This window comes from Bombyx mandarina, chromosome 15 (assembly GCF_030267445.1).
Source record: "Bombyx mandarina strain Sakado chromosome 15, ASM3026744v2".
Taxonomy (NCBI): Eukaryota; Metazoa; Arthropoda; class Insecta; order Lepidoptera; family Bombycidae; genus Bombyx; species Bombyx mandarina.
The window spans coordinates 7,562,971-7,584,750 of record NC_143221.1 but is presented as its reverse complement, the minus strand read 5'-3'; the positions used below and the strand labels follow the sequence as shown (position 1 = coordinate 7,584,750).

The following is a 21,780-nucleotide window of genomic DNA, read 5'->3' as shown; positions in this document are numbered from 1 at the left end:
ACAATCGAAAATGAATATTTACGAGTCATTAAGGATGAAAAAATATTAAAAATTGCATTAGAGGGGCTAACTTGTAGGTATATTTTTAAATATTTTTTTTAAATAAATAAATGCAGAACAAACAATTATTAACAGTGAACAATCATGAACAAATGATGAACAAACGTATTAATAGAAAATAAGTATAAAATAGGAACAAAAAATTTTTTTGAGGGGCTAACTTCATTCACCTCAAAAATACATATTACCTACTAATTTAATAATCTGTCATCCGAATTCCGAAATCTCTAATTAATCCAAAGAGTAAAGGAAAATTAGTCTCTGACTCTGGTACCTACAAAATAGCACATTTAAAATGTTTACAAACATAAATTGTTTTCGTTATACATAGTATTTAAAAACAGGACAGAGTCTAAATAAAACAGTTATTTTACTCTAACTCATCAATAAGTATCAATACGTCTTCAATCGCCTAATTTACAAGTATAAATTTCTAAGTTAGAAATTCAAACTAAGCTTGGGGTTAAAGTGTTCCTGGTTTTCAATGAGTCTGATAAAATTTAAAACAAAATGACATTCGGAAGCTTAAAAACTTTGAACAGATTTTATTCAGCAACAAGTTACACAAAAATTCCTCGAGTATGTATTGTTGGAGCTGGTCCTGCGGGCTTTTATGCCGCCATGCATCTTACGAAAAATATACAATGCAAAATTGATTTAATAGAAAAACTTCCGGTACCCTTCGGATTAATTAGGTAAGGTACAAAATGTTAAGACTGATAATGTTTTACGGGGCTATTGAAATAGTTTGAAATTTAAATCCTAGTGAAATTTGAAAAAAATAAAATAAGTAGATAAATGAAATACATAATTTATTTAGGATAAAATGTTAAGTACTTTTTAATAACTTTTATAAAATTATTGCAATAAGTACAGTATAATTACTACTTTTACAAATAAAAACCAATGATTATAAATACCAATAAATAATATTTGTAACATTTGATGACACTTCATTCTTTTTAGAACAAAATTTTTTTATTTATTTTTTACTTTGTATTTTGCTTGCTATTACAGTTTTTTTTGGTTTTGAACTATAATTTATATATATTATTTATTTATAACAGTAAGAACTTGTTACATTGAAAAAAAAAAAACTTTAAATTGATCAGTGAATTCTAAGTCTCTAACTTGTAAAATTAAAATTATCATAAATTGTGGTTGGCCTCTGATACATCTACAGATCTCAAGAGAATTAAATGTTTAACTTGTTACAACTTTTATGACCATCGTGATTACGCTCAGTATATTTAATTTATTGTGTAATTTTTTCTTCATAAGTTGCAGATAATATCAAGTTAATTGGACGTCTAGAACTTGTGAAATTTACATTGAAATATTCACTATAGACATACATACAGCTTAAGCTAATAAAGTGTGTTAAAAAAATCTGTAACATGTCATTCATACTTTTTATAATTTTAAAATTTTTCTACAACTACATTTTAATAATTATTGTGCCTTTATAAATTATCCCTTTGTTTTGATGTTTTGAAATAAAGTAATCTTTTGAATTTCCTTCAGTTTTTATAAGCACATAATAAATTACATAGACACAATTATAGCTACTTTTACAGTTTGATCTCATGACTTTTATTTACGTTATATTATTAGCTATGTTCAATCCGAAATAGTATAAGGGTAGTAATCCAGGATCATGAAAACTGTCAAGTATACCAAATTTCAGAAAGAATATATTGATAATAAAAACAGACTTGTTTTAATTAAGATATACTTTTTTAAGGTTTATCATTATATTATGATAAATCTGTTTTAGATATGGTGTAGCTCCAGATCACCCTGAAGTAAAAAATGTGATAAATCAATTTACCAAAGTGGCTCAACGACCAGAGGTCAATTTTTATGGAAATGTTACTCTAGGAAAAGATATCACTTTAAATCAACTAAGACAGCATTATGATGCAGTATTATTGGTAGTGTATCTGGAGTATCTAGTGCAATTGTAGTTATAATCTCACTAGTTCTACTATCTCGCAGTTATCACTAATTTGTAACTGTTTCAGACATATGGTGCTGAAAAAGATAAGACTCTTGGTATAGAAAACGAAAACGCCAAGAATGTTATTGGAGCCAGGCATTTTGTTGGATGGTATAATGGGTTACCCAGTAATAAAGACCTGGAGGTATACTTAAACAAAATTAGTAATGTTCTTTTTGAATAGGGAAATATTAATTATGCAAATTACTTTAACTTTTGCAGATTGATCTATCTTGTGACACGGCTGCTATTCTTGGTCAAGGCAATGTAGCTCTAGATGTTGCAAGAATACTTTTAAGTCCTATTGATGAACTTAGAAAAACTGATATTACAGAACATGCATTAAATATTCTAGCAGGATCAAAAATCAAACAGTTGTATTTGATTGGTCGAAGAGGTCCACTTCAAGTGGCATTCACTATTAAAGAACTTAGAGAACAATTGAAATTAAGAGATTGTAAGACTGTATGGAGGCCAGAAGATTTTCAAAATGTCATCAATGAAGTTCCTAATTTACCACGCCCTAGAAAAAGAATAACTGAACTCATGCTGAAGTCTTTGAACGAAAATGAAACATGTAGCATCTCTAATAATACAAAAATGTTTAAGCCAATTTTTTTCAGAAGCCCAAAAAAATTCCTAATTAACGATAAAAATAATGTAACGGGTATAGAGTTGACTTGTAATAAACTTGAAGGTGAAAATTGGGAGAGTCAAAAGTGTATTCCAACTGATGAAATTGAAGTGGTGAATTGTGGTTTAGTTTTCAGAAGTATCGGATACAAAAGTATCAAAGCAGATGAAGATGTGCCATTTAGTAATGGGCTAGTTTTAAATGAAAGAGGTTGTGTTATTGACAAAGCTAATGAGCTAGGAAAACTGTACGTAGCAGGATGGCTCGGTACTGGACCAGTGGGTGTTATTTTGCACACCATGGGAAATGCATTTCAAGTAGCAAAAACGATTTGTGATGATCTGAAAAACAAAGCTGATTATAGTAAAAGTGGCTTTGCTGAATTCAAAGATATAGTAAAAGACAAGACTGATATAGTTGATTGGGAGGGTTGGCAGAAGATAGATAAGTTTGAAATTGAAGAAGGTAAAAAACGTGGAAAACCACGAGAAAAGATTTGTAGTGTAGAAAAAATGATAGAAATAGCTAAATCAGAATTTAACATTGTTAAGGATAATAGTTAACACAAGGGGAATGAAATGAAGAATATAATTTTATGGATAAGTCTATGGTTGTATTGGAATGTTTATTAGACATAAAAATTAAGAATAAGACAATGGTTTGTGGATGTAAATTGTTACATTAACTTTATATATTGTTTTTGTTACATATTTTTATTTTAAAATATTTCATATTCTACATTAAATAAATGAAAAATGTTAATTTCTAAAAAACCACTGGAGTTTTAATATTGGTTCTTCTTTTTTAATGTACAGAGCTTAATGCTCAATGCCTCATAATGCATGGTCTTGATTGCTTCGATTTTCAAACTTCAAAGCCTGGCAAAGGCATTCATAAATGGTTTTTCGTAAGATTGCAATATACACAGTCCTCAAGCTGGGAACATACACCTAGCCCGTCGGTGGAGGCGTGCTGCACGTCGTCTGGCGTACGCCAAGTGAATGGAGCGTTGCTGAAGGGGTTCGGCTGAACTTCGGCGATCCGCTGGCGCACGCTCGATGGCCTTGTGCCAATACTAGAGGCCTGGTCGGATAGGCGATACGGCGTGCTCTCCTTCAGTCTCACCCAGGTCCTTTCGGGGCATGGCTGCTTCGGGAAGTACCTGTGGAGAGTCTGTGGAAGGGAGTCACATCAGATTCACTAGCTCATCCGGATGATGACGCTCAGCACGCGCTCGAAGCGAGCGTTGGAAGCATCCACGGTGTAACCTAGTCGCGATGCTGGGACAACATCTCTCGTTTATTCGTTTGGTAAACAAAGTGGAACATAGACGACAGAATTAATTATAGTTTTATGAAACTACTGCCATGAACGTATTCTAATTGGTAATACAATGATAGAGTAAATTTGTTTAAAGTTTATAAATTTTGCTAATTTTTTCGTTTGACAAGCTGATATGTGGACGATGATCAGGCTTTGAATCTGAAACTTTTGCTAGGTCTAATTTAATTAGTGGCTTTATTTTATAAATTGTATGTTAAGTAACCCAACCTATGAACTGTCTGACTTCATAAGTTTCCCGTGGATTGTAATAACTGTTTAATATAATAGAAACGTCCAAACAAATTGTGAAGTCCTGAGCAGTAGGCAGCTGCTTGTCTGGGCGTTATTGATTTCCACAAGCGACGATGATCACTCACCGCCAGGTGAGCCGTATGTTCGTGTAATAAAGGTGGCAATAAAACTAAGGTATAAGTTTATTAAGTCTATGGTAAGGTATGTAGGTATGGCCTGATATCAATATTAGGTACAAAAAAACTGTTTTGTCAAGCAATAGTATCTGGACTTTTTGGCGGGAACGCGAGGAGTGAAGTTGTGTGATTTGTTTTATTTTGTCTAGTTAGTGTTTCTTCAGATTTAAATGTGTAATAACGGTAGTTTATTAACCTTTAGTATGTCAATCACCTTACCGAAAGCAGCCCATCCTAGCTGTGTGCGGCGCCTTATCTCCCGGTCCTGGCTGGTTCTATCGTAACTGATGTTCTGTCCCTACTGCTGTAATACTGTTTATTAACTGTTTAGTATCTGTGAAAGTGCACAAATGTGGGAAAATGAAGCAAAGCCACTGAACGTAACTTCTCGGGATCTTCCAAAAAGTCCACTGAAAAAGTCTCAGTAAATGACCACCATTTTACTGAGATTATACTTCGTCCCATATCATCTCATCTCATCTCATTTCATTTGGTTTTCATTTCACTTCATGCCATGTTTCATAATAATCAACTTCATTTCATTTCATAATATCATTTTCATATAAAAAACTTACGTATCATTAAAATTAAAATAAGACTTGATCTAAAGGTCATAGTTACCAGGTCATAAAATCCCTTAAAAAAAAACAATAGTAGCTGTCAGTTGTCATCACTTGTCACCAGTCACCAAATGTGAATCTCACCAAATGCAAGAGTTTTGTTTCTATAGCTAAATTAAAACATTTAAATTGACTGCTAAAAATTGAACTTAGAATCTGTCGAAAACATGATACACAGTTTATTTATAATAAATCCTTCGGGGTTTGTACACATTTTTTGTATTCACTCCTTTACAAGGATATATTAATGCATAAAAAGTTATAAAATTTGTTTGGAATGTTTTCAGCGACGTGTTTCTAGAGAAGCATTGGAGAAGTGTGATCCCTCGTTCAGTATGTGATTACTATTTGGAAGCACAGAGAGCATCACCTAATGTTAGTATTTCGCCATCCACGTTTGTATTTTTCGTACATAGAATGATTCAGACTAGATGTTTAGTTAAGTTAAAAATTATTTCAAATTGCTTTGCATTCGTGAAGGTATTTAACGAAAGGAACTAGTGAAAGTGTAGTAAAACAATTTAAGAGATAAACCTGCTTTTTAATAGTGTAAAGAAACTGTTTTATGGTCTTATTGTTTTATTGTCTTGAATATTTAAAATTCCAGGATGTACCACCGGTGTTGGCTGCTCCACATCATTACCTCATATCAATTCATAGAGGAGGAGTTGCACTTGTTGCTGTCTGTAAGCAGGAAGTTGCCCCACTATTTGTTATAGAGTTCTTGCATAGAGTTGTTGATACTTTTCAGGTAAAGGGTTTGTTGAATAATGATTATTAGTAAATTAATGGAATCAGTGTTCATACTATCAATTTTAAATCTCAAGAAATAGAAGTTTATGGATAGTATTTAATATAAATGACTGAATAAGTTGATGGTGTAAATTTCTTTTTATTTCAGGACTACTTTTCAGATTGTACTGAGACAATAATTAAAGAAAATTATGTAGTTGTGTATGAGGTAAATATTTGAGATATATTGCTTTGTCATAATAATTTTTATAGTAAATATTTTATTAATAAGTCTAAGTTTTCAGTTATTGGATGAAATGTTAGATAATGGCTTCCCACTGGCCACGGAAAGTAATATATTGAAAGAATTGATTAAACCACCAAATATTTTAAGAACAATTGCCAATACTGTTACAGGAAAATCAAAGTAAGTTGCATCAACTTTTAAGTTTTGTTTTAAAACTAATTACACATAAAAACTCCAAAACGCTATTAAATTGATAGTTTATGAGTTCTTGATAATATAATGTAATGTAATCATGTACTCCCACTCACAGTAAAATATATGAGTTGATTGCTTTTTTATTTATTACTTATGGGCGGGGTGGTGGTACCCACCCGTGTGGACTCACAAGAAGTCCAACCACCAGTAATTACACAAATTATAACTTTGCGAGTTTTGCTTTTTATTACACGATGTTATTCCTTCACTGTGGAAGTAAATTGTGAACATTTGTTAAGTACGTATTTCATTAGAAAAATTGGTACCCGCCAATGGGAGTCGAACACCGGTGCATTGCTAGATACGAATGCACCGGACGTCTTATCCTTTAGGCCACGACGACTTGAAATCTTCTCAATGCTTGCTTTCACATGAACTGTTTTACATTTATTTCTATTCATATAGATTTCATCAAAAATATATAAAGATAAATTATAATTTTAGTGTATCCTCTACACTTCCGTCTGGACAGCTGTCAAATGTACCTTGGAGAAGGTCAGGTGTAAAGTATGCTAACAATGAAGCTTACTTTGATGTAGTTGAAGAAGTCGATGCAATTATTGACAAAAGTGGAGCTACTGTAAATGCAGAAATACAAGGCTATGTATGTTTAAAACTAACTTATGTACTATAGTCAACTTCATTTAATTCATGTAGATTATTGTAGATGAGCAACATTTCTCAGTTAACAGGACCAACTAATCACAGATAAAAAAAATTGTGTCTTATATTTAAAGATATTTATTTGAATAAATAAGTAAGCTAGGGTTGTATTCAAGCAACAGACAACAAGAGCAAAAAAATATATTTACAATATTCTTTTTTCACAGATTGATTGCTGTATTAAACTCAGCGGAATGCCAGATCTTACTCTCACTTTTGTAAATCCAAGATTATTTGATGATGTTTCATTTCATCCGTGTGTGCGGTTTAAGCGTTGGGAGGTGAGTGTTTTCATCACTAAACTGATTATAAGAGATTTTGTCAATAAAGTCGATTTTTAGGTCATTTAACAAGAAATATTAAATATATGATTTAAAATTAAGCTTTGGCGAAAAGTATATTTCCGTTTAGAAATGAGTCACTATAAATTTCAATAATTAAATTTTGGAGTTGAAGATAAATCTTCAAATATGTATATTAATAAGACAGAGATGCATAGTGTTATTTTCTTGACATCACTGTTATTATAGTGGGAGCTTGCGAGACATCATTAATTATAACAATACTATAACAAATAATATAGCTGAAGTTTTAAAAAAAATTACCACCACTGTAGTATAAAATGTTTTAATTTACTATAAATTGTATACATGTTTGTTTGTCAAATGCGCTCACACGTCTTTTGAGTTGAAACTTTTTGCAGTTGTTGGCACTTTAAATAAGGTTTTTGTCGTATTACAATAAACTTATGATAGATGACGTGCAAGTAATTTTAATATGTGGATGTTATTTTATTTACTTATTTACCGATATCTATAAATATTATACTTTGATTCAAGTATCTGACAAAGTCTTAAGTATCTGGCAAAAATTGCTCAACCTCTAAAGAGTAAAACTAAAATTGAACACATAGATTATGAGAACACATAGATATGTACTTAGAAATACAAAAAAAAGAGTCATCTCATAAAACGTTTATTTTATTATCATTTAAATTGAAATTGTTGAACTAATGCATCTGTTCTCAGGCGGAACGTATTTTATCTTTCATACCGCCCGATGGTAACTTCCGGTTGATGTCGTACCATATAGGATCACAAAGCGTGGTGGCTATACCTATATACGTACGTCATAGTTTGACATTGAGGTCGAACGGGGATCAGGGACGATTAGACCTCACTGTTGGACCAAAGCAGACCATGGGGAGGACGTTAGAAAGTAAGTTGTTCACTTTAAATTATAATGTTAACTAGTACAATTCATCATACCTACTTTATATTTTTTGTTGCTTAGATGGGTGGACAATATTACGACTTATCTTTTGTAAAGTGGTTACCGGAGCCCATTGACATAAACAACGTAATTACTGCCACCGATCTTGAGATATGACATCTAAGTCTCAGTTTCATAGTACAATGGCAACCCTCTCCTTAAAATTGAAAAATATTGCTACTTCGCGACAGAAATAAGCAGCGTGGTGGTACCTATCGGTGCAGGCTCACGAGATGCTCTCTACTAAAGTTTAGATTTTTTTGGACAAGCTTGGTTTAAATCAGCTGTCGGGGAACTTTTTTAATTATTACCCCAAAATATTTTTGTGTAAGTTGATATTACCCCATGGCGAAGAACAAAAAAAAAACGAAATCGCTTCTTTTTAGCATCTTTCATATTATAGCCGTTTCGTCGTATATATCGTATCGTTTCATTTCGTTTCATCGAGTTTGAAATCACAAGGATTCTAAAGAAGTTTCACTTCAATATATACTTTTTATTCACAAAAGTTTCATTTCTTATCCCCCAAAATTTTATTTTACCCCATTTGGGGTAATTAGCCCCGGTTCCCCGACCGCTGGTTTAAATGGTGTTTAAATGAAGTAAATGACAATTTGAATTTTATCTTGTCAAACTAGATGTAAGTAAAATAAGTTTAAATTGAATTTACTGTAAAGTACACAGACAGCCATCATGATGTGGGAATGTGGATTTGTGATCACTAGGTATCATTAAAAAAAACAAGTAAAAAAGAAATGAACATAAATGAATAATGGTGATTAAAAAAAAGATAACCCCGCTTAATTCCTTTGGCCGGTGTTTTAAAGGACTGTGTCTTTTTTTGGGACCGGTGTTAAAATTGTTAACAATATCCAAACATCGAAGTGATGGAAAGTGCCCGTAGACTGTACTGTGTGGCGCTAGCGATTACGACAAGGGCGCCATCTTTGTTTTTTATATCTCAAACATTTTTATTTTAGATGTTGCATTGGAGATTTGCATGCCGAAGTGTGTTCTAAACTGCTGTCTAACAGCGAATCAAGGGAAATATTCCTATGACCCGGTTAGCAAGATGCTGCTTTGGGATATAGGACGTATAGAACTACCCAAACTGCCTAATATTAAAGGGAGCGTAAGTTAATTTTGTTATGTATTATTTCAATTTAGTAAGATAATTAATTAAAAAAATCGATTATTTTATACTTTTAAGACGTGTTACGTTAATAAAATGAATATAGTTTGAAATCGATTTTAACACGATTAAATCAACTAGTCTAATTTAAAAGTCATATTTTTTTTGCAAATTTTTAAGTAAATCGAATGTATTCAAGTCTATGAAGATTACGTTGAAAGATTAATTTACGTAGATTACAGGTCAAGTTAATAAAAGCGCGTTCAAAACTTTTGTAAATAATACACACCTAACCATTAAATATTTTGAATACAATATTATAATAGAAGGACTTTGTAGGCAGGAAAATAAATTACATTCCAGATTTACTGGTAGCGTCTTGTGAGTCCGCACGGGTAGGTACCATCAGCCTGCCTATTTCTGCCGCGTAGTAACAATACCGGTTTGAAGAGTGGGGTAGCTGTTTTAATATATTGAGTGGCGATATTAATGTTGTTGATTTCTAAGCTCCAGTAACCACTCAAAACAAGTTATTTCACCCGTCTAAGCAATATTTTTTTTTATGAAATGCGATAATAGCGATTCTTAGGCTAGAAAGAAAAGACCGATCCGCGTCAGCATGATACTGATTGCTGGTTTTCAACGGTACCGAGGGCGATGATACTAAACGTATTGCCCAATGTACAAAACAAATGCGCTAAAATTCGAATCGAATATATCGCACCCTTAGAACGCATATGGCTCAAGTAAAAATTTTTAAGTTTTATACTTGTAACGACTTATAAAACTGTAGCATTTAAAATTAAACAGTCTCTTTTTGTCCAGAAAATGACAAACGTACTCTTTCCGTCTCTTTTAAATCAAGCGCATAACTATAAAAAAAAAATACAATTCTTCAGTTACACTTTTGGAGTTTACCACTTGAATTCTAAAGGTGCGATAAAATTGATTTAAAAATAGTAAATGTGTTTGTAACGTTGCTTTTTCGATTGACCCATTTATATAACGGTACTAGGTGTCGGTGGTATCGGGAGCTGACACGACGGGCGCCAGTCCGAGCATCAACGTTCATTTCACGATTCCGCAACTGGCGGTCAGCGGTCTCAGAGTGAGCCGTCTGGACATGTACGGCGCCAAGTACAAGCCATTTAAAGGCGTCAAGTACGTCACGAAAGCGGGAAAGTTCCACGTCAGGATGTGATCCGAGGTCAGAGGTCGCGAACCGTGGACACAATGGTTCGTAAACTTGTAAACATAAAAAAAAATCGAACGTTTAACGTGTTGGCTGTACTCGAATGGCAATTAAAGACGAAACGCGATTTTTTTCCCCCCCCCCTGAACTAAGCAAAAATAAATATATCGATTATTGCGCGTTTATAAACATCTTAAATCTCTTATCAGTAGTTTAAGTGTTTGTTGAAATTTAATATGATGTAAACTTTATTTTTCTCGTGTTTATATTGAATTTTCGTTAGTTGATATCGGGCGTTAAGGTTGCCTTCAGAAAAGATAATAAAGACAAATGCATTTGAAAGAAATAAATTTATTCGATGCGGTTTAATATACTTAGTACGGTTGAAATGTAATGTAATTAATTTTCAATCGACGCATTTAAACAAGAAACAAGTATATTTTTAGAATGTATCTGTCCAAAATAAATTCAAAGTCTCACTGAACCAAGCCACGCCGACAGCAGGGTACAGCGGTTTTGTTTAATTTTCCCACATTTGTGCACCTTCACAGATGCTAAACAGTTGATAAATCATCATAATTACACTTTAAACCCTCAAGAAACGTTAAATTAACAAAATAAAATAATTTATCGGACTTCGTTCCTCATCTCAGCCAAAAAGTTCGAATGTTCTATACTTTTTGTATATGTAGGAAAAAAATATTATTATCTGTGCAATATTGATTGATCGATAGAGTAGATTAAAGTATAGGTTTCAACAAAATAGGCAAAAACACATAACGGCTCTCTTATCTGTCTATTGTTTTCGATCGAATTGATTTATTTAGGTAAAAAAAAACATGAGAATATAATGCCATAAAGGTTAAATTTTAAACAAGAACACATTAAAATATTACATTAATCTATGTTTCCTATTTCTGTCAAAAAAGTCAATTAGCGAGATTAATAGCTTCAGTTACATATTATTATGTATTCAGAATTGAATATCGTTTTGAAATGCATTTACAATGTAAATATAAAAAATATTGAATTATATTTAAGCATGCACCTAAGTGATTACTATAAATATTCCGTGCAAAATAGAAACAATATAAATTCAAAATTTAAACAAAATTCAATTTCAATTCTATCAAAAGGGTCCAATGAACTTATTTTTCATAGTATTCATGGCAAATGCGATCGCTTGAATAATATTCATCACGCACATATTAGTGAAACTCATTATTCGTTTACTTAGGTTAGTTTTAAGTTTTATTGTAAATAAAATCCAGTTATGCTATATTCAATAAATTGTATTCATGTTAAAAATACCTATTGTTTTTCATTTAAAGTCCTAAATTTATAATGAGCTGAATTTTTAAGCTTTTAAAATTCGAATTGCTTGTTTTTATAATATACTGAAATGAAATCAATCAATTCAATTAACCTTCATCCACAAATTTTGTGAGTAAATTCGCCAAAATCCATACCAATATTATAGATGCAAACCTGAGTTTGTTTGTTTCTTATCTTAACTATACCCATAGTCAAGAGATTTTGGCATGCGTCATGGTTACAAAAAAGGATTACAATAACTGCGAACTATAAGATATATTTTCTCGAAATTTGCAAGCGAGCTGACTCTAGTGTTTTATAATAGCCAAAGCAAATAAGTATTTGTTGAATCCCATTCTTTAAACCGGAACGCATGCTTTGGAAAAGTGCATTGGATATAGCTACTCTATTTACTTGGTTATGCAAGGTCAGCTGGTCGTTTTCTATTTCTCTAGAAGATTTCACGAAACTTCGTTAGTGATTTTATTTGTTTAGTCCAATTCTTAGGGAAAGAGTAATACAAACTAATTAATCTACGTGATTTTCTTGGTGGTGAATGTAGAAAACATCATAAATAACACAACACATCATAAATAACGACGGTAATTTAATTCCCATTGTAATTCCAGGCCGAACCTTGGCTTCTGATTTTTGGTGATGCATTAGAGATCATCTAATTTTCTCTGTACATTGTGTAAAGTAGAGCAAAATACGAATACGATCTTGTGAGAATCTGAAAAAAAAACAGCGTTCGTATAAAGAGCAAACGGTTAGTACTTATTAGGTATCAATGTAACGAAATGTTCACGACCGGAAGATGTTACATGATTATTGTCTGTTTCTGTTTCTTTCAAACTATTAGCCAGAACGTACGGATATGTGAGCTTAGTCACGTCGAGATCAATCGCCATTTTATTTTCTTACTTGATCCTCTTTATTCCCACAATTCTGGGGTATTTCTTCTTTAATAATCCGATCGAATTAAATATATGTCAATACATATTTGAGTTTCTGTTTAATGAAGGTACCCGTTATTCTATAGCAACAAAGGCTTCGATCCCATATTTCAAAGTGTACGGTCGTCTTCACGTAGCGTTAATACCACTTGGTTTTAACTAGGCATATGTGGGTCCTGTGGATATTCTCAATACTCTCTACACTTCTGTCCACGTTGCCATCCACACAGCTGAGGATAGGCAGGGGTGGCGCAGGATAATCCAGGAGAAAGTTATTAAAGGAGGTTACGACCCTCAACATTGAGGGTTATCGACGCAAGGAGGATAAAATATGTATTGTGACGTCGTTTTGCTTTCTAAGCAAAAAAACAAATGGTTTTGGATAAAATTAGGTTTTGAAGTCTCGATAAATTTAATATAATTTTTTTGGTTTACAAATACTTTGCGTATAACTGTGTTGTACTGTATAAAGAAAAGATTTGAGTGGCTCACCGCGGAATAAGTGGCAAGCGATATATTAGTGAAGTTCATAGCAGTAAACGCTATCGGTTTTTGAGCTCTGAAAAAAAATTGAAAACATTCTATATTTTTCATGCTATAGTTGAGTTCAAACTTGTTCGGAATTGAACTTAACTCGCATGTAACATTCGTCCATAAAAAATATTTGCACTGCGGATTTATGAACAATGGTCATTAATTTCTATTGATACTGTCAAATGACAAAATGAATTTTTATTATAATAATTTATTGTTTTCCACTTGTTTAACGGTATGCAGAGACTTGACTGCCCCTGGCAATGCCTTTAAAGTTGACTATGAGGATCACTCATAGAAAGGGGGTCTTTGTCGCGGTAGATGTTCATCTTCGTAAAAAAAATCGTACGAGTTTGTCATTTAAGTTGTTCCTCGAAATAATGTCACATACTACGCTATCACTAAATCACCAAAAAAAACCGAAATGTTGAGTTAGTGTCGTACCGCCGTATAAGAAACAATAGGGACCGTCGACACTTAGGGCTGGTTCTATACCAAGCGCTGTTGTAGGCAGCAGTAGCTACGTCACCGTTCTGTAAATTTTATTAACAAGAATTAATATAAAAGTATTGCTGTCTCTTTCAGACTATGTTGTGCTTCATTTAATGATGGGGTCTCCGGTCATCGTTCTCGTCGAACCTGTCGCTTGCGACGAAGGGCTAGACGAGTAAATTAACCCACAGACACAGCCTACTGAGTTTCTCGCCGGATCTTCTAAGTTGGTCGCGTTTCAGATCCGGTGGTAGATTCTGCGAAACACGGCTCTTGCTAGGGTTCGTGTTAGCGACGTCGTCAGGTTTGAGACCCGTGAGCTCACCTACTAGTTAAGGTTACGCTGAAATAGCCTCTCAAGGCTATCAGCATAGGTAGGGAAAAAAAAGATGGGGTTTGGCTTTGGTACATTTCTTTTTCATTTCGCTCTTTTCTTAACTTGCTTCATCCTCTTTATGTGATACATAAAGGAGGTTTTTGACGATATATCATAGAACATTTTTCCACATCGTTAGATGGTCACCGTGAATGGTTAATTTTAATTAAAATAGAAATATTAGTTGGATGATTATAATTATGGTAACTAACCACTTCTTTTTTCTCCTACCTACGCTGAAAGTTCGGTTTTCCTCCCGCTGTACAGGGAAGAAATTTCTTCCCGCTGTACAGGGAAGAAAGTGTAGCTTTTCCTCCCTGGGTACTGACAAGTGCGCATGCGCGTTAGTGTCTATGTCTGCTCTCACGCACCTAATATTCTTCGCCATTGTTGTGCTCCGGTAATTTGCAATATTGTGTTTAGTGTAAAAGTGAAATAAACAAAAGGCAATAAAATTTAATAGTGAAGTATTAAACAAAGATGAGTTCATCAGACAGTTCTTATTCAATTAGTAGTAGTTTATTTAAAAATAAAAAAACAGTTAAATTGTTTTTTTACGTGTATGGGGGGTTCCCCCCCCCACCCCTCGCCAGGGCTTCGCCCCTGGACCCCACCGGGGCTTTGCCCCCGGACCCCGGCCCGGTACTCCACGAACTTTCGGCCTGGTAAGAGAAAAAATAGTATGTGCACCGCGGGAATAAAGTAGGACATCTCATCCTTCGTGTTTGCCAATTTTACAATGTACTATAATTCTTTAAGGACGTTTAAACCACAAGACAGAAATATATATTAGTACTTATTTGTTAGACAAAATAAGAACATAATCATTTTGAGACGTAGGGCTGCTAGAAGCAAGTTTTAATATTTAATATTTTTTTATATTTGATGCCTAGATAGTGTCCCTGAATCCAGATTTATTCACTGATACCACACGTCGAGTTACATACATATATTATAATACTAATAATACCAACCGCATGAAAAATATCATCTGCGTACCAACACAGCATTCCTATTTGTATTAAAGCGGACACTAAGAACAGTTTGCTGCTCAAAGCTGGCAACGGTTCCAATAACTGAAAATAAGTTATTTTGCATTGAATATTATGACACATAATAATATGCATTTAAAAAGTGTATTTTACAGTACTAATGTCTTCTAATCTTTAGTTCTAATCAAGTAAATACCTACCGTATTTAAGTTAATGCATTTTCAACCTTTACGTGTATTGTTATGCCCGGTTCGCGGCACCATTCTACGAGTATGTTCTAAGTACTCTTTTAAACAATCTATGTATCTGTACTCCCTAAGGTAATTTGTATTATGTATAAGTACAACGCCATCTATTGTCGGATAGCGGAAACAAAATACTCGACATGTGTGGAATATTCTCGATAATTCTTGGGATGCGGTATCAACTATAAAAGCGTTGCAGAGATGGCACACAGTCAGTTAGTAATCGGAAGTACTCGAAGCGAAACAGCGAACGGATCACCTGAAGTGAAGTGGAAGAAGTGAATTGAGAATTTTAAAGTATTTGTGAAGTGTTAAGTGTTCTAAGTGTTGAATACAGTATTTATCCCGAACCCCAGCGCGTAACAATATTATGTGCTTATGGCAATACTTTTAATTTATATTATACGAACCATAATGACGAAAACCACACAGCAGATGTTCATAGAACTTAGTACGACGTTTACCAGATTAGAAAATGAAAATACGCCTTCTAAGTCATTGCAATACCTACGAAATTAAATGTGTATTAATATTAATATGCGGCGAGGCGTCTCCCCACTTATTTCATTGTAAGACAAACCTGATAAGACGTTGGTGGAGCTTAATTATCGCAATTATTTCTTGATAGTTTACGTCATCAGTTTGTGGTGTAGTTCCAAAACATTGCAAACGACGTTGAAGTAACTTTAATAACATACTGATGTGACTGGCCATACCGGAGAATAAAAGGTCCGTTGAGACCATTATCCAGACGCAAGTTTGACCTTCAATCATGCAAATGATCATGAACAGTTAATATTGAATTATAGATAATAGATATTTTTTATCGATCGAAATCATTGAAAGTTGAAGCTCAAACATAAAATCCAACGACGTTATTGCGATTTTATCGTTTGCTTTAAGTTCCGAAGATGCACACGTAATGGGAATTTCATTTTACTGCCTACGCCAAGTGCGGCCAAGCTGGTGGTACGACCTCTAGTGAGTCCGCGCGGGTAGGTACCACCGCCCTGCCTATTTCTACCGTGAAGCAGTAATGCGTTTCGGCATGAAGGGTGGGGCAGCCGTTGTAACTATACTGAGATCTTAGAACTTATATCTCAAGGTGGGTGGCGCATTTACGTTGTAGATGTCCATGGGCTCCGGTAACCACTTAACACTAGGTGGGCTGTGAGCTCGTCCACCCATCTAAGCAATAAAATAAAAAAAAATATATCGGTGGTGCGGTACTTAGCGCTCCTGACTGTCGACACCGAGGGTCGTGGGTTCGATTCCCACATCGGGTAAACATTTGTGTGATGAACAGGATTTTTTGCTCTTTGTTTGTGTATTTATAATCTAGATATTTAAACGTACATATATAAATATGTATTTCGGTCTCTGGCACATAAAAATCCTAATTTAGGGCCAGACGACCGGGTGTGATTTGTACCCAGTTATTATATTATATTGTTATTAATCCTAACTTAGGAAAGTTAGGATTTTCTCCAGTATTACAAATGTCATTCCAGACTACAAAAATTAATTTTGTGTTACAACAGTAGTCCGAGTCACCAACCATTCGAAAAAAACGAGGTGATCAAAGAATGAAGAAGTAAAGACTGATCGAATAGATTAGGACCTGATAGATTGGAGAGAAAATGTCATTAATATTTAAAACTTTTTTTTTTAACTCTTTAGATCTCCACAACTTGTTTATATTGTACATTTACGAAATATAACTTTCGTTGGTATTAGGAACATTGACATTCAGTTCTACCGGTTTTTTAAGTACTAAAATATTAATTTATTCAAATAAGTGATAAAAATAAACAAGTATACAAAAGATCTAGAATGATTTCACATGAAACTAATAACTATTCTTTAGTGAAACAATCTGATAAACGGGATGGATAAACTTTCAATTATTATTGAGCTATCGCCACCGCCTGATTTGTGTACTGACCGATATAAAAAAACTTAAAAACATATTCGTTTGTTATGGTATAAATCTAAATAGGGATTGGAATTTCCCCGATCCACGCGAATCACCTACATACATTTTTAATTCATATTCGTATCTATATATATAAAAATGAATTGCTGTTCGTTAGTCTCGCTAAAACTCGAGAACGGCTGGACCGATTTGGCTAATTTTGGTCTTGAATTATTTGTGGAAGTCCAGAGAAGGCTTAAACGGTAGATAAATATGAAAATGCTCGGAATTCAATAAAAATAACAATTTTTTTTTTCCTTTTATGTGTCCCCCGTCGGACGGATTCATTTTGTTTGTTTTAAGTTTATTTTATACAAAAGTTTAGGTATTTTATTTATCGATTGAAGCACTACGAAGTCTGCCGGGTCAGCTAGTTCGTAATAAAGACATCAACAATAGCATATTGTTAAATTGCTGTTATTATCTGGAATCGGAGCCGCCGAAAGTCGGAGTAAAAGTGTTTGCTTTTCAGTTCATCATGCGATTGCAATTATTATTTGTTCGTGATCCTTGCAGTAGATTATGAAGTGTATAATCTAATATTAAAGTGGACTAATTGCTATACGCACTTAAGCTGTTCGATCTGAATGCGATAATAACACAATCCATTTGATTGCACGTTACTAAGGCTTTCTCTAGTCTTCTTTGGACTTGAAATAAGCAGAGTAGCTTTACGAGACACTTTTGTTTTAATGAAGAAATCTTAATAGAGAATATATGCTCAAATTGAATTACTGTTATGCAAGACTCATTCGGTTACTGAAGTCCATGGGCGACGGTAACCACTCACCATCAGGTGGGCCGCCGTATGCTCGTCTGCCTACGAGGGCAATGGTAATGGAATATTGTATTTTTATATGTGGATAATTGAAATTATAAATATAAAAATATAAAAATAAAAAACTTGTATATGTATATAGCTCTTTTTCACATAGCACACAAACCTGCGAAAATTTCAAAGATGTAAACAGCGATGTGAGCTACAGTTCCGTTCTTATCAAACGGATACCAGGAAACCCAGACAAAGCCTATTTGTCCATCGCCTTCTTTGAGCCAACGATACATATACTTAACAATTGGCGTTACGTTATAAAACCACACTCCAAGGACATTGGTAGCGAAGTACCCTGGAAAAGAGAACTTCAAAATTTGCGTTGCACTTAATTATATTTGTACATATGTAGAAATTTGCTAAGCTGGCACGATGCGGTACTGTACGCCTGTACAACAAAATCCCACCAGATGTTCAGAACCTACATATACATAGGTTTAAGAAAACTATTAAAGAACATCTGTGCAATAAAGCTAACTATAAAGTCAATGATTATCTAGAAGATTGCACAAAGTGGGAATGAGTTGCTCGCTCCGGGCATTTCAATATTGTAATAATTGTTACGTTATAATACTCATTATAAAAATGAATATTTAAAAAAAAAACTCTTATTATAAACATTTATCTAATATTTAAAAAAAAAGACATGCTCGCTGAGTTTCTTGCCAATTCTTCTCAGGGCGGAGGCTAGTTTTTGTGAATTGGCGGTAGTTCTTTTGACGTTCAACAAGTATGTACTTTCATTTATGTTGAATAATTTTTTTTTTATTTGATTTGATTTGATGATAACGCTATCGTCGTTGTCAAACCAAAATCAGCTATGTGCACTTTTTGAGATTTTTACTTTTTGAACTTTTCGTATAAGTAGTTCACAGCCCTATCTACCGTATAAAGAAAACTGTTATGTGTCTATAGCTTTAATATTTGTCTATAGCTTTCATTTGATATAGTTCTTAAAAAATCACTTTCATATAAAATTTTATACGAAAATTTTTTTACTCGTTAATTCAAAATATAATTTTTGCACATAGCAAATTTTGGTTTGACAGCGACGATATACAAAACTTACATCATTACATGAAAGTGCAGCTTAAATTATTTTGAATTTATTTGTGAGTTGAATGTGAACCAGTCACGTATTTATATTATAATTAAAATTATAATTAAACGCATTATAATTAAAATTAATGTAATTTAAAATAAACTCACATCTTTGTGTCATATGTAAAGCACTCAAACTTTTAGTTTTGATGGATTGGGCATCTTCATCAAGCGGAGTCGTAGGCCATATCTCGCTTAGTTCTTTGAGAAGTTGACTGAATATATCTTTTTTGTACCACAAAGACAGCACCTTAGCAATACCTGTACATGTGTGATGAGTTCTATCTAATTATAGTGAGCTAGTATCGAGTTGCTTTAATCTAGAATCCATTCACATTCAAGTTTTGTTTTTTTTTTTGATTCTTCACTGTATATATCTTAGGAGTTAAAATTACTAAGAAATACTTAGCTACATATCAATAATAGTTATCGTGTGTCAGATAAACGCAGGTCTGTTTGGATGGTAGGTAATCACTATATGGTATAGAACAAAGTCGCTTTCTCTGTCCCTATATCCCTATGTATGCTTAAATCTTTAAAACTACTCAACGGGTTTTGATGCGGTTTTTTTTAATAGATAGAATGATTGAAGAGGAAGGTTTATGTTTATAATAACATCCATTAAATAGTGGAGAAATCAATAATAAATTACAGTTTCCGAAGCGAAGCGAGGGCGGGACGCTAGTTGTAATATAAACGAACGACATTTTGTACACTCACTCAGAGCGCCATAGCCGAAGGTATGGAAAAGTGGCACGACATCTTCGACTCGTGGCGAATTGGTCAATGTGAGACCAATGTACACGATTTCACTGAATACATGATAGCAAATACCACAAAACGATAATAAGAACATAATTTTTTGACGGAGTAACGATGAAAAGTCTTTTGGACTTTCGAAAGATAGCCCGATACGTTTCATGCAGAATGAGCTAAGCACCAGAGATCCATCAATTTCACTTTTAGCTTGCTCCATTGTTATTTCGGTCGACTAATTGACCTTTATATTCGCTTATACGAAAACGTTTTTGATCAGAAAATTTGATGTTATTGAAATTTATAGTGTTGTATGCGAATGAATTATTTATTGTTTCAAACCAATAGGGAGGAGACTTGGGAGTTTGGTTGTCAGCGTTTGATAGGTAAACTGTAGTTTGTGAGTTTGAAAGTTGTTAATGGGGATCTGTAAATTATATGTTAGATATTGCTTCGTAATTATACGGAGACGTTTTCACTATTAAATTTGATTAAAAAAACATGAACGGTCAATATTGTGATTTTATTAAAAACAATGAAATATTTAAAATACGAAAAGACACAGTATAGTACATTATAAAAATAGTATGTGCACCAAGGGAAAAAGTAGTACATCTCATGACGCGTGTTTGCCACCCTGGCCTTCGGCTCGGATAAAAAACACAATAAATTGTTTTTTAATTTTTAAATAAACTACTACTAATTGAATAATAACTGTCTGATGAACTCATCTTTGTTTTAATACTTTACTATTAAATTTTATTGCCTTTTGTTTATTTCACTTTTACACTAAACACAATAAATATTGCAAATTACCCAAGCACAACAACGGCGGAGAATTTTAGGTGCGTGAGAGCAGACGTAGACACTAGCGCGCATGCGCACTTGTCAGTACCCAGGGAGAAAAAGTTACATTTTCTTCCCTGTACAGCGGGAGGAAAACCGAATTTTCGGCGTAGGTAGGAGAAAACATATATTTCTACAAAAAACAAAATGCTCTAAATGGGCAGACAAAAACGTCGGCTCAGCCAGCGTTAACTAGTTACCGGAGCCCATAGACCACAACGTGGATGCAGCTAACCAACGTGGGACATGCAATCGAATCTTACATTGCATTGGATATACCTAAAGGTTGTTTGTTTGTAATTTAAAATAATCGCAACACTTCGACTGGTTCTATTTATTTATTTAACTATATATCTCTAAAGGAATGATGTGATGTTTTCACTCGATTGACTTGATTGTAATTAGGTAAGAGCTAGTCTGTAGCTAGACATACATACATGTACAGCTATGTATTTCGGTTCAGTGCACTTCAACTGCGTTAGTACATCCAGCGAGTCAAGATAGGAAATTGCGGATGCACAAACCACACAGTACACTGTAATTACCTACTCCTAGTCGGTCTACATTTAAAGTTTATTTTAAGACTGGTCTTCGAATCTAGGACCTAGATCTATGTACATTGAAGCGTTCTTCTAGATTATTTGCCTACTATGTAGCAAATATGCATTTTAAAATATTGTCTTTTCGCATTAAAAGTGTACAATTTCCAAAAGTATTTTTCTCATAAATACTGTCAAAAGAGCGCAGTTTAGTTTTTTTTTTTTTTTAGTTTACCTATATTTTGGCTGCTATTAACTAAATTAA

General features: G+C 33.6%; 4 protein-coding genes across 4 annotated transcripts; 2 read left to right on the top strand and 2 right to left on the bottom strand.

The window, feature by feature from the left end:
* Nucleotides 1–241: 241 nt before the first annotated feature.
* dare (NADPH:adrenodoxin oxidoreductase, mitochondrial) lies at nucleotides 242–3,466 on the top strand. Its single transcript, XM_028169690.2, has 4 exons — nucleotides 242–755; nucleotides 1,838–1,994; nucleotides 2,085–2,204; nucleotides 2,282–3,466. The coding sequence occupies exons 1-4, from the start codon at nucleotides 571–573 to the stop codon at nucleotides 3,254–3,256; spliced, it is 1,437 nt and encodes a 478-aa protein (XP_028025491.2). The 5' UTR covers nucleotides 242–570; the 3' UTR covers nucleotides 3,257–3,466.
* LOC149501451 (uncharacterized) lies at nucleotides 3,449–5,115 on the bottom strand. Its single transcript, XM_089732834.1, has 3 exons — nucleotides 5,094–5,115; nucleotides 4,394–4,437; nucleotides 3,449–3,866 (listed from the first exon to the last, which is right to left on the bottom strand). The coding sequence occupies exons 1-3, from the start codon at nucleotides 5,113–5,115 to the stop codon at nucleotides 3,585–3,587; spliced, it is 348 nt and encodes a 115-aa protein (XP_089588960.1). The 3' UTR covers nucleotides 3,449–3,584.
* On the top strand, nucleotides 5,085–11,865 carry carmine (AP-3 complex subunit carmine). The gene is made up of 10 exons (XM_028169425.2): nucleotides 5,085–5,266; nucleotides 5,352–5,439; nucleotides 5,672–5,815; nucleotides 5,966–6,025; nucleotides 6,102–6,223; nucleotides 6,743–6,902; nucleotides 7,129–7,242; nucleotides 7,990–8,179; nucleotides 9,214–9,365; nucleotides 10,381–11,865. Exons 1-10 carry the CDS (start codon nucleotides 5,232–5,234, stop codon nucleotides 10,564–10,566), a joined length of 1,251 nt encoding a protein of 416 aa, XP_028025226.1. The 5' UTR covers nucleotides 5,085–5,231; the 3' UTR covers nucleotides 10,567–11,865.
* On the bottom strand, nucleotides 10,695–20,614 carry LOC114239286 (odorant receptor 4). Its single transcript, XM_028169426.2, has 9 exons — nucleotides 20,095–20,614; nucleotides 19,483–19,635; nucleotides 18,386–18,568; nucleotides 16,047–16,230; nucleotides 15,877–15,973; nucleotides 15,204–15,305; nucleotides 13,806–13,894; nucleotides 13,320–13,386; nucleotides 10,695–12,604 (listed from the first exon to the last, which is right to left on the bottom strand). Exons 1-9 carry the CDS (start codon nucleotides 20,348–20,350, stop codon nucleotides 12,545–12,547), a joined length of 1,191 nt encoding a protein of 396 aa, XP_028025227.2. The 5' UTR covers nucleotides 20,351–20,614; the 3' UTR covers nucleotides 10,695–12,544.
* Nucleotides 20,615–21,780: the final 1,166 nt, after the last annotated feature.